This window comes from Podarcis muralis, chromosome 4, assembly GCF_964188315.1.
Source record: "Podarcis muralis chromosome 4, rPodMur119.hap1.1, whole genome shotgun sequence".
Lineage (NCBI taxonomy): Eukaryota > Metazoa > Chordata > Lepidosauria > Squamata > Lacertidae > Podarcis > Podarcis muralis.
In genome coordinates this window covers 8,888,624-8,901,432 of record NC_135658.1, presented here as the reverse complement: position 1 = coordinate 8,901,432, position 12,809 = coordinate 8,888,624, and the positions used below count along the sequence as shown (strand labels likewise).

General features: G+C 42.5%; 1 protein-coding gene across 9 annotated transcripts in view; it reads right to left on the bottom strand.

The window, feature by feature from the left end:
- The window catches only part of FCHSD2 (FCH and double SH3 domains 2), a 149,554-nt gene that overhangs the window by 115,502 nt on the left and 21,243 nt on the right, over positions 1–12,809 (bottom strand). For 8 of the 9 annotated variants that reach the window (XM_077926896.1, XM_077926895.1, XM_028725871.2 and 5 more), the window contains exon 3: positions 1,814–1,859. The exons of the other annotated variant lie outside the window; for it this stretch is intronic. In XM_077926896.1, the coding sequence (XP_077783022.1) occupies positions 1,814–1,859 (46 nt within the window). The remainder of the gene's footprint in view (positions 1–1,813; positions 1,860–12,809) is intronic. 9 annotated transcript variants of the gene reach the window in all.

Genomic DNA, 12,809 nt, shown 5'->3' with positions numbered 1-12,809 from the left:
AGGACTATACACAAACATCTACGCCTGAAGGATGGACCTATTCCATCCAATTCATGTTTCAATCCGCTTCAAGGTCTCCTACGGCTCAGAAATGCTGGCGCATGTTCCTTCAATCGACACATTTTTGACCATGAAAGAGTACAGCCTTTGCAATTCAGTATGTTTTATTATAGGACTTAAATGACAAAACACTGCCATTTCTTTGTTTCCAACAAGACACGGCTGGCACAGCACCAAAGAACTCACACAAAGCAGTTTATTTCATCTGTACCATTTCGTTTTCTGAAGAGCGAGAAAAAAGGTTACTATTTCTGTCCGGCGGAAGGGGCAGTAAGAGGGACTCGCTGAAGCCAAATGTTTCACGATGAGGTCTGTTCTTCACCGCTTGTGGTCTTCAACATGCCACTCAAAATTTATTGGCAAGCTACATTTCCCCTCAATAACTCTTCCCCTGCCTTCAAACAACAAACAACTGAAGATAAATGTTTGGTAATTGACAGACCGTAAGATAGCAGGAGGAGAGACACAAAGGGGGGGAAATGTGACAAGTCTGACAGAACTGCAACCAGCAGGAATTATACATGTATTCCTTGTCAGAAATAATGAAAATGAATTTCAGACATGTTGCAGACAGACAGAATAGAAAATGTTTTTATTTAGTGTCCGAATTTGCCTAACGAGCTGGTGGTCAGCATGCCAGCAAAGCACAGACACTTGCAGGCACGTGAATAGTTCAGTTGCACCAAATTAAACCAGAATAGTTAAATGTGTGCATCCGTGCAGCATTTTCAATAGTGCTGTTGGTATTATTTATTGTTCACGTGGGATATAATGTGCAAAGGATATCCAATTTCTCGCAAATTCATATTCTTAAGAGAGCCTGAGAAGAGTGCCCCTATTTCTGCATTTCTCAAAGCTATTTAGGGACTTCACGGTGAAGGAGATTTATCCCTAGGTTTCAGAGGTCCAAAGCCATTCAACAGCACCACACTGGATCACGCAATAAGTGTACTAAGAATAGAGTACAATGTGCAGAACACTGAAGGCAGGGCCGCGTTATGCAACCCCAGCCTTGTAGCACAAAGACTCCAAAGTCTCTTTCCCAGCTCTTAAGTCAGAGGCCAGCAACCTTAATCGGAGGGTGGGCTGGTTGACGCTCCGTCCATCAGAGGATGGGCCAGAGCGTGCGCACATGCACGCTCTTCCGGGTAAGAGGAGCGCCCGTGCGCATACACTATTTCCGGCGCTACTCTGACCTGGAAGAGCACCAGAAATAGTGTGTGCGCATGCGCACGGGTGCCGGACGCTTCTCCATCCCACACGCATGCACACACGCTATTTCCGGCGCACATCAAGGGTGGAGGAGCACTCGTGCGCACAGGCGCCATCAACCCGGAAGTTGGTCCCCGTGCCGCGCTGGTAAGAGCGGGCAGGGGTCGCCATGGGCTGGTTAGACAAGCCTCGCGGGCCGCTACCGGCCCATGGGCCTTGGGTTGCCGATCCCTGTCTTAAGCGCACTGGAAGAAGGAACCCCAAATGTCTTACACCTGAGGCGAGGGAACAGATCATCAGCAAGACCCTGTATACAACCAGAACATTCCTACTGCCAGGAATGTGGAGGTTAGTTAAGTTTCTCTATACCTAATTTTTGTGGGACCGCTGCTACCTTTTCTGGGTCTGCCTTGTTGGCAGTGGCCGTGTCACCAGGATGGGCTTTTTTTGGTTAGATGGGAGGGGAGAAGACTTGGAGCAGAGGAAAAGAGACACTTTGCCAGCCCTCAGACAATCAGCACAGAGTTCTTCTGCGACTTACCTGGGCATATTCTCTCTCAATTGCAGCCTTCTTCTGACTGAATATCCTACAAGAAACATGAAGGAAACGTCATCAAAACAGAGAGTATTACAGTGCAAATGCAACTGATGCACTTTAAAAATAAGTTCTGCAGAAGCTCAGCTCACTTTGTAGGTTTGCCCTGGCAAGAAAACACGCAAACAATGAACTGTTCAATGATTAAAACATTAACGGGCACCAGCAGCTTATGGGTTCAGAAGCACTTCCGCCTCAAGTGGAGGACAGTTCTTGGGGATGCCACAAGATATTTCAACCAGCCCAGCTGAGACACACCCAGGCTTTTTGAAACGAACTGTTCCAGTTCTATCCTTAGCATGTTTGGCCAGTTTTTCCAAGTGCAAGACTCTCATCCCCTCTCAAAGAAATGCCCTGCTTCAGTCACATTGGCATAGATCCCCTTACTGTCAGTGAAGTGAAATGGAAAATTTCCCAGTGCCTCATTTTTCTGAGGATTTTTTCCCCATTTCCTAAGTTCATTAGCGGCAAACTACAAATAAATATTAGGCAAGCCTGGCAATTTCAAAGGTTTTAAGTTAAAATAAATTAAATCACTCTCTAGGGCATCGGGACGGCTTTCTTTAAATGCAGACTGAAAATCTGCATGTCAATTTACAATTCTATTCCTTGCAATGAACAAGTCCTAGTTGAGAGGTGAAAAGACATTCATTCTTTATTGGTGTTTATTTTATCAGTTTTCTACTTTTCAGCAAATTCAGTAAAGGTTTTGTCAAGTAATAACCTGAACATTCCAAGATATATTTTAAAATTCTCGGTCATAAAAGCAACACCAGAATGAAATATATATAATCTACTTAAAAGGAAACTCTCAATAACAAGAGAAATAACATAAAAACCATGTAACTGAAAACTGAGATTAAAACCCCCTAGTATTTTCTTATTGTTTTAGTCAGTCAATAATGGTTATAAATCATATGCTCTATATAAAATAACCCATTAATATTACATTATACCAGAAACTTAGAACCATAGAATTGCAGTTGAATGGGACCAAAGATCATCTAGTCCAACCCCGTGCAATGGGGCTTGAACCCACAATAATGAGATTAAGAGCCTCATGCTCTACCAACAGAGCTATATTTCCATGAAAATATATTCCAATTTTAACAGATGAGTTTCAGCTCAACACAAGCTTTCTTCAAGCTGTAGGAATTTACATCAATTATTGTTATCTTTTAGGTACCAGGTCCTCATTATAACCATGTAATAGCCAGTAGTGATGTATGGAAGTGAGAGCTGGACCATAAAGAAGGCTGATTGTCAAAGAATTGATGCTTTTGAATTATGGTGCTGGAGAAGACTCTTGAGAGTCCCATGGACTGCAAGAAGATCAAACGCACCCATTCTTAAGGAAATCAGCCCTGAGTGCTCACTGGAAGGACAGATCGTGAAGCTGAGGCTCCAATACTTTGGCCACCTCATGAGAAGAGAAGACTCCCTGGAAAAGACCCTGATGTTCGGAAAGATGGAGGGCACAAGGAGAAGGGGATGACAGAGGACGAGATGGTTGGACAGTGTTCTCAAAGCTACAAATATGAGTTTGACCAAACTGCGGGAGGCAGTGGAAGACAGGAGTGCCTGGCGTGCTCTGGTCCCTGGGGGTCACGAAGAGTCGGACACGACTAAACGACTAAACAACAACAATAGCCTTAATGGTATTAATAAATTCACACATATCAATTCTTAATAATTTTGACAGGTTTCTTTCAGAGCTGTTGAATATTTCTACATGCCCACCTGGAAAGCCATATGGTATTGGTTCAGCACATCTCTAACACAAGTGCATCCTTATTTATTTTAATTAGCTATGTTGAAATTGAGATTTTTAATTGAGACCACATAACACTGGTTCTGAAAGACCTGCATTGGCTCCCAGCACATTTCTGAGCAAAATTCAAGTGTTGGTGCTGACCTTCAAAGCCCTAAATGGCCTCGGCCCAGTATATCTGAAGGAGCGTCTCCACTCCCATTGTTTTGCCCGGACACTGAGGTCCAGCTCCGAGGGCCTTCTGGCGGTTCCCTTCTGCAAGAAGTGAGGTTACAGGGAACCAGGCAGAGGGCTTTCTCGGTAGTGATGCCCTTCCATCAGATGTCAAGGAAATAAACAGCTATCTGACTTTTAGAAGACATCTGAAGGCAGCCCTGTTTAGGGAAAAATTTAATGTATGATATTTTATTGTGTTTTTAATATTCTGTTGGGAGCTGCTCAGAGTGGCTGGAGAAACCCAGCCAGATGGGCAGGTAATAATAATAATAATAATAATAATAATACTATATGATGATGATGATGAAAATGCTCTTTCTATATTTTCATTAATCACTACCTGACAATAATTTGATCATTAGGGTTTCAAATAATGCATTTTCATTCTTTTCATTCTCCATTAAACCACATAAAATTTAGATAACTCCTTCTGAGTCACCTGTAATTATACTAACAATTCTTCAAACCAAGTAAGTTACTGACCTACCTTTTTATATACTTCAAATGAAAATATTCAAACCAATTCTTTCTTTCCAACATTTTTATTAGCTTTAAATAAAAATGTTTCCCTTTATTCATTTTTTAAGAAGATTTAGGTGTACACATTCAGGCTTTAGTCAGGGCCGTGTGTTTCCTGCAATTCTGCATGAGTACAGAATATAGTGTTTAGCATGGAGTTATTATTCATAATCTCGGCTTGCTTTTTTTTTAAAAGCACGTTTCTGACTGCTAAAATCTGTGAATTTTTTCAAAGCCCTTGCCCCTCCTCCGATTAGCAAAACCATGATAAATTATGCGAGAGCAGGAGTTGCAGAAATATGCAAATTTGTGTAATTGCATCAAGCTATGGCTCACAGTTTAGCTTAAAACTTTTGTGTCCGTCCCCCCCCAGCATAAACTAACAGTAGTGATAAAGCCTTGAGGATTTCCCCCTAAGAAGCTGACTTGAAACATAAGTTCAATTCATACTTGCTTCCTCTCATAGAAGTCTGCTTTCTATGAGTCTCCCTTCAAGATAACTTGAAGCGCTATTGCAGGAACGAATACTGTACAGCAACTATGAGCGTTGCTCATGCTACTTTGTGAAAGAGTCAAGCAGCTTTTAAGATACAGAATAGCCAACATCTGTTAGAAATGCCAATAAAGGCAGCATTTTACCTTTCGAAAATTACAGAAGTAAAAAGCAAAAACAAAACTAAGTTATGTTGTACAAATAGTCTATTTTTTTCCTGCATTCCAAATTAGTCAACAGCTGAAGCAGAAACTGATTTTTTTGTTGTCTTAATCCATTTTATAGCAATAGGCTCCCTACCCCTCAAACAACCTCAAATTAGTTTGCTTTGCAGCCAATTCACATAAAATACTCCTGTCTCTTGCGACAGCAGATAGACTAAGTTGCACAGAATGCACTACAATGATTAAAAACTTTCTTTTTGTCCCCTGTGATCATTATCAAGCAGCATGTTAGAAATCTTGCTTTGTAGCAATGCTATTCTAACGTACAGGAAAAGCCTCTCTCGCCCCCAATATTTAATTGCAGCATGAACTAGCTATTGCATTTTATTCTCTCTTTGCAAAGAATTGACTTAGGAAGAAGCAATACTGGAGATTGACAGTACCAGCCTTTTATGTTTTCAGGATTTGTGTTCTCTCCAGCTGTGTTACTGACATCCCTAAACAGACATATACAAAGCTTCCCCCCCCCCACCTCAGGACAGTTTATACAGGAACCCTCTTATGACATCTAGACATTTATTACAAGACATCAAGAGAAACAAGATTTAAAGAGTCAGATTTCCCAAGAGTAAAGAACCTCTGCTAGCAGCAGGGGGAAAAGTCACTGATCTAAAACATTTACTGTCTTATCCTGAGTAATCTGACATTCCACATTTGTACAATGTCAAGAATTTCAGATTTAACAGTTTAATTCAAGAGAGGGGAGGGGGCTTGTTCGTTCCCCAGCATTCTAGTAGTGAATGTTTGGCATTATATATTAACAAAAGCCTTCTGTAGCACTCATTAAAATCCTGGAAAGAGCCTATTTGCTTGCACAACCCCCTCCCCCATCTGTTATGCATTACGCACATGTATTCACAACTGCTGTTTTATATGCATGACTTCGACATTAATAATTGCTACAAAAGAAGGCTAAAGATGGTAAACTGCATTCCCTTCGACCTTGTCTCTGAGGCAGAAGCTGGTGTTTTCAAGAAATCTGTCAAGTAAAGAAACCTTGTCCTATCAGAGGTATTTATGCAGTATGCGTCCAATGTTTACCTTCATTTTTTCTATAAGAGCACACAGAAAAAGCAAAAGGTTTTGTTTTACATGACCAAGGTGGGGAAAATGCTTTGCCTGTTGTTTTTTTTATATGCTGATTTAAGTTCACATTTATCCTCCTAAACTACTCAGGGCCAGGAAGCACCTTTGCACAAGCATAAAATCATGTACCTGTTTTATGCCTCCTTTAAAAAGCAACTGCCTAGGCTTCATGGATGCAGAGTAAAATGTGACACAATATGCAGACATCAGAAGAAGCTGCTCACACAGGAATCAGGGCTGGGCAGAAATTAGCAATGGCCTTTGGGTAGGGTGATGTGCAGCAGCCATATATTCTCCCACAGTTATATCAGGTCCTCGTGACTCCGCGATGCATCTTTTCTTGCCCCCAACATCCCACCTGCCTCTCAAGTGCTCGCCAAGATAGAAAACAAACATGTAAATGCTTTAAAGAGCTTTACTTTGGAAACAGAATATGTGTAACAGTTAACCTATGTCAACCAGGGGATGGGGAGAGATGTCATTTTTGGTACAAAATTGGTTTCCTCTGCAAATTCTTCAGATGGGCATTTTATATACAACTCATTCATTTGAAATTAAGTGAGATTGTCATGTTCTGGCCTTCTTGTTGCTGCCCCATTAAGATTTGCTAGACAAAGGATAGCTCCTGGGGCAGACCTGCCAAGCCAGCGAACCCCGCGGGGCCTCAGTTGTAACATGCCGGTCTTGTACTGCAGCCTGCCAAGCGCTCAGTGAATATAATTTATGTAGCCCCAGGTAAACTTCAAAAGAAGAGCTTGAGTCTCTGTCTTGTGCACTCTGTTGGCTGCTAATAGAAAACAGGCAGCCATGAGTTTGACAGTTCTGCCCTAAAAGGGAGATTCCACCATGCTCTCTGAGAAGGGAGGGCGTCTTCTCAAAGCAGCAAAGACCAGGGGAACTCCTAGAACCAATAAAAGGGAAGGGGTGGGGATAGAAACACGGTAGAGGTATTAGCCATGTCAGGAGACTGGTGTAGAATGGACATAAAGGTAAAGGTAAAGGTACCCCTGCCCGTACGGGCCAGTCTTGACAGACTCTGGGGTTGTGCGCCCATCTCACTTAAGAGGCCAGGGGCCAGTGCTGTCCGGAGACACTTCCAGGTCACGAGGCCAGCGTGACAAAGCTGCATCTGGCGAGCCAGCGCAGCACACGGAAACGGCGTTTACCTTCCCGCCAGTAAGCGGTCCTTATTTATCTACTTGCACCCAGGGGTGTTTTCGAACTGCTAGGTTGGCAGGCGCTGGGACCGAGCAACGGGAGCGCACCCCGCCGCGGGGATTCGAACCGCCGACCTTTCGATTGGCAAGCCCTAGGTGCTGAGGCTTTTACCCACAGCGCCACCCGCATCCCTGTAGAATAGGGGATAGCAAAAAGGCATGAGCCAAGGTTAGAGAGCACAATAGTCAGGACATTTCTGGTGCACTTCTAACCAGTCCCTGCTATTACATTGGGAAAGGGAGATATCTATGCATGCATCCAGAAAGACAATTAACAACAGACCAATTCGCACTGGATGACTTCCTAATGTGCAGTTAAAAGCAGCGTTTGAAATTTGCCAGGTGCATTTTGCACCTGGCTATCCGTCACTTGCGACCAAGTGAAGACGCCCAGGCGCCACGAGGTCGCCTGAAGTCTCCACCATCTGGAGATGCATGCCTGGGGATCCTCGGATTTTGACTATTTTCACACACTAGCAACACATCCCGTAGAACTCCATCCATCATATTTTATCTGCACGATCAGAATGAATTTCAGGAACCAAAAAGTTGTATTGAAAAACACGGTTTTCGGGGCTTCTGGCCCCAAAATGGCAACTAGGTGTTCCATTTTGGCAACTATAACACTGGTTCTAAGGAGCTATTTGGCGCCGAGCTTATATATCTGAGTTTCTAACATTGGTTAAAAATCTGTTGCGTAAGATGGTTGACCCAAAGTTTCTTGCTGTCCCCACCATTCATTCTGCTGGATCCCCCTGCCTCTTTCGACAAATAAAATACTAGGGAAGGACAAAGGAAGCATTGAGAAAAAGCATACACAAGAGTTAGGGGAAGCTTTTTCAATCCAATGGGAATGGAATGATGGAAGCCAACAATTCTCTCTCTCTCTCTCTCTCTTTTTCCTTTTAAGGGCTGCTAGCTAGCTGCACCATGCTTCATATAAGTGAAGTTTATACGTTCAAAGATACATTTTGGACTTTCCAGGGGAACAGAAAGGCTAGCAACAGTACCCATGGGAATCACCTAAAACTGGTGAGAGGGGGATACGTTAGTTCCTCCTCTATACATAACTGTGGAGGAAACTAGTATTATGTGGTCTGGCTTTTAAAAGAGTTCTTCCTCCTTATACCAAAACAAGCAAGCAGTGTGTGTGTGTGTGTGTGTGTACACACATACACACACACTTGACAGAACTTGGCAGGTTCATGAACAATTCCAGTTTCAGAAGATTTGCAAGAAACGTACCACTGCAGACAGAATGTAGCCTCCTTATAGATTGTTTGCTGCAACTGGCAAGCTAGTTTATAGCCCTGATTAACAAATAATATTCTCCACACCATCTTGAAATGGATGCCTTTATAAAGCAATGCCACTGCAAGATCTTAAGTCAAGATGCAGCAAAGTGTTGCTTAAATGAATGGAAAAGACTAGCTTCAGAGAGCTAGAGCTAGATGACAGCTTTGTGGCTTTGAGTCTGTTTTAATACAGTGTTTATAAATCAGCTTTCTGCCTTGTACCAAGAACTGTCACAAGTTATAATTTATAAAATTTACAGTTATAAAGCCTCTTTAAGGAAGTTCACGCTGCAGGAGGGAAAGGCAGTATAATTTTGTTTTGCTTAAAATAATTACTAATTACTATTTAAATTTACCATTTACCGCATAACACAATTGGCCAACTATTTTTTGGCATGTGTGGCACAGGGGGAAAAGCCCAAGCTAAGACTGTACCACTCCAGTTCCATACACGGCTCGCTGCCACTCACTGTGAAAGTAGATTGTGATATGTAAATACTACCTTTTTTGTTTAAAAAGTATTTAAGTGCCTACCAATTGCATTCTTTTCTTTGTTTCCTTTTCCTATGTCAATGCATGGAGTCAGATTAAGCCCTCTCATTATCTTAGGAAGCTGGTGCATTTGAACCCAGAGAAACAGACTTCTTCCAATGTTTCTCAGAAGATCATGAAGACTCAAACTAAATTTGGCACACCTGCCAGCACATCCTCTTTCTATCACCCTTGTAGCTTTCAAATTGATGCGAAACTGAAATTCAATGCAGGAAGCAGGTTGGGATCGTAAAGGTTTAGAAAGCTACGGTGGAGCAGGGGCCTAAAGCTAATAAAGGCATCGAACGGTAACAGAAAGGAGCATGTTCATGAAAGCAGAGTACCCAGACTTCAAAATGAACAGGATTGTGATTGTGGTGATCTTCTCAGGTATACTAGAAGAAGAAGAGGAGGAGTTTGGATTTGATATCCCGCTTTATCACTACCCTAAGGAGTCTCAAAGCGGCTAACAATCTCCTTTCCCTTCCTCCCCCACAACAAACACTCTGTGAGGTGAGTGGGGCTGAGAGACTTCAAAGAAGTGTGACTGGCCCAAGGTCACCCAGCAGCTGCATGTGGAGGAGCGGAGACGCGAACCCGGTTCCCCAGATTACGAGACTACCGCTCTTAACCACTACACCACACTGGCTCTATGGAAGAACCTCATTTGACAAGGAGAATCTTTCAAGTGCTCTGGTACACAATCTGATTCTAGTTTTGTATTCAACTGGTGAATGCAAGACACCCATCTGTACAGTCCAGTGTCAAATACCTGCTGGGGCTGCCAGAGTCTGCTCACAGTTTTCGTCAGTTGTCCAATGCTATCTTTTCCCCTTTAGTTATTCTCCATGGTCCCCCAAGACTTTTATACCAGGCTGAGTGCAGGCAGTCTTTTTAAAAGTTTATCTCACATGTACATAATGCTCTGAGTCAGAGTTCAGGAAAAGTAAGTACTACACCTGTCCAGCAAATATAAAAAGGAATTTATTCTTTTAAGACATGTGGACTTTTCCACCCGGCATTACTATAACATCCAATGATGGAAACTGAAGGAAAAAAACCTTTGTTTCATTTACAATTGTAAGGCAATAAAACATGGGTAAATATATGACTTGCTAGCAAAGGAAAGCTTCTCTATGTCTGTGCTGCCACTTGTTTTCAAAAGGATGAAGCTTTTCCAGTGACTCAAAGTCTCCAGGTCTAATTTTGCCAACACTAGTTGCCATTCTGCCATCGCTCTCAACATGCACTTTAAAAGCTACTTATCCAAGTTTTCTTTTAAAACCTTATTTATGAACATTAGCTCACACCTTTCTGAATCTAAATCCAATCAAGACAGCTTTCAAATAACATTCAATTATATACACAACAGTAGCATATTAAAGTGGGGGGGGGGGACATAGCAGGATCTGCCCCACACGATAGTAGATGGTGGATCACCCTGTGTTGCTGGGGGGTGACGACGACAGTACAACTGAGGCAGGCCCTGACACGGTCTTTTTCAGTCTGTCTCCCACTCCCTGCAATCTCTCCCACATGACAGATTTTCAAGAAACTGCATGGAAGTGATATATGCTCAATCCATCAATAAATGGCGTAATAAAGAGGCACATCGTCCCTTATAGTTGACGATGCCTCCACTTTTTGAAACATTCTTGGGATCCCAAACCATTCTCCAATACCAAATTGATGTGATGAAAATAATGCCACACACTGTGTAGTGTAGGAACAAGGGTTCAAACTGAGCTAAAGGTAAAGGTAAAGGTACCCCTGCCCATACGGGCCAGTCTTGACAGACTCTGGGGTTGTGCACCCATCTCACTCAAGAGGCCGGGGGCCAGCGCTGTCCGGAGACACTTCCGGGTCACGTGGCCAGCGTGACGAAGCTGCTCTGGCAAGCCAGCGCAGCACACGGAAACGCCGTTTACCTTCCCGCCAGTAAGCGGTCCCTATTTATCTACTTGCACCCGGAGGTGCTTTCGAACTGCTAGGTTGGCAGGCGCTGGGACCGAGCAACGGGAGCGCACCCAGCCGCGGGAATTCGAACCGCCGACCTTTCGATCGGCAAGCCCTAGGCGCTGAGGCTCTTACCCACAGCGCCACCCGCGTCAAACTGAGCTAGGGAGGAGTAAAATCTAGGTGACCACAAATTGTGTACCCCTGAATACAACCACCAAGGGCTATTCCAGCTTTATTAGGGTTACTTTACACGTCATTTGATGGCCTGAGTTTGCTTATGAGCAGTGCTTTTTTCCTTTAAAAAAAATGTTTAGGGGCACTCTCATTTTCCTACTCATATTGAAATACTGCCCCTCAATGAGGCCAAACTTAGATTCACAAAATGTTTAGGGGTATGTGTACCCCTGTGTCCCCCCAGAAAAAAAGCACTGCTTATGAGCCATTACAAAACACACAGCAGAGACAGCACCATCACACGCGGTATTTTGATGGAGTGAGTTTACACGCTGGCTTGCAAGCCCTCAAGCTCTGACTGTAAGACATGGTATACATGCATGAACTGGTCCTTAAATCTCAAAAGCGCTGTTTCTACCAGTGTAGCTCACCTGTATCCCTCAACGAATGTATATGCAATTGACTGTGCAAGTTTCAACAGGCACCCACAAACCATTTCTGCAGGAAAGCCTTTGCACACCATTGCGCTTTGCTACACCCCCACATTATTTTTAAAAGATATTTATTAAAGTTTTAAACAATAGAACAAACTTCACATTCAAAACAGGGTAGGAAAAAAGAAAAAACACCATCACAATCAATAAAAAAAAAGGAAAAAAAAAACACAATAAAAACCCACCATAAAAAATAGAAAAAAAGACATAAAAAAGACACAAAAAACCAATTTCTTAGTTATTATTCTCATAACCCTCCTTCCAGACTTCCTCGCATCTCCCTTTTCTGTGTTCCCTTTTACACAATCTTATTCAGCAATGCCTCACCTTCTTTCAAATCTTATTTTGTATTATACATTTCAGCTATTATGTCTCCAATTTTTCCCTTTATTATCAATTTATTTAAGTTTGACATAATATTATTCTGGCTTCACCTTTGTTCTTATTAACCATTTTTTACGTACTCCTTTCAACTATATCACTAATACCATATTATCTTTATATCCTGCATCATTCTAACATTCATACAATTTGCAATACTTTTGCAAGTAATCTTTAAATTTCTTCCAGTCCTCTTCCACTAGCTCTTCTCCCAGGTCTCGGATTCTGCCAGTCATTTCTGCCAATTCCATATAGTCTATCAGTTGCATCTGCCATTCTTCCAGCGTGGGCAAATCTTGTGTCGCTCCACCCCCACATTAAACAGTGTTGGGGTTTTTTTGTCAGTTTGTATTATTCGATCGTGAATGTTGCAGTATTTGACAAGAAACTTCTCCAATGTTAAGCCCTTGGGCTCTCAGCTTGAGCAAAATGCCTGGGAACTTCAGCTTATGCTTATGAAAAGGTTAGCAGTGCAGGGAACGCATGAACCTCAAGGCTCCAAAAGCAAAAGGCAGTTTTAAAACAAATAAACAAACAAACTTTGGGATTATTTGTTGTTTTGCAACGTTTTGGCAAAATATT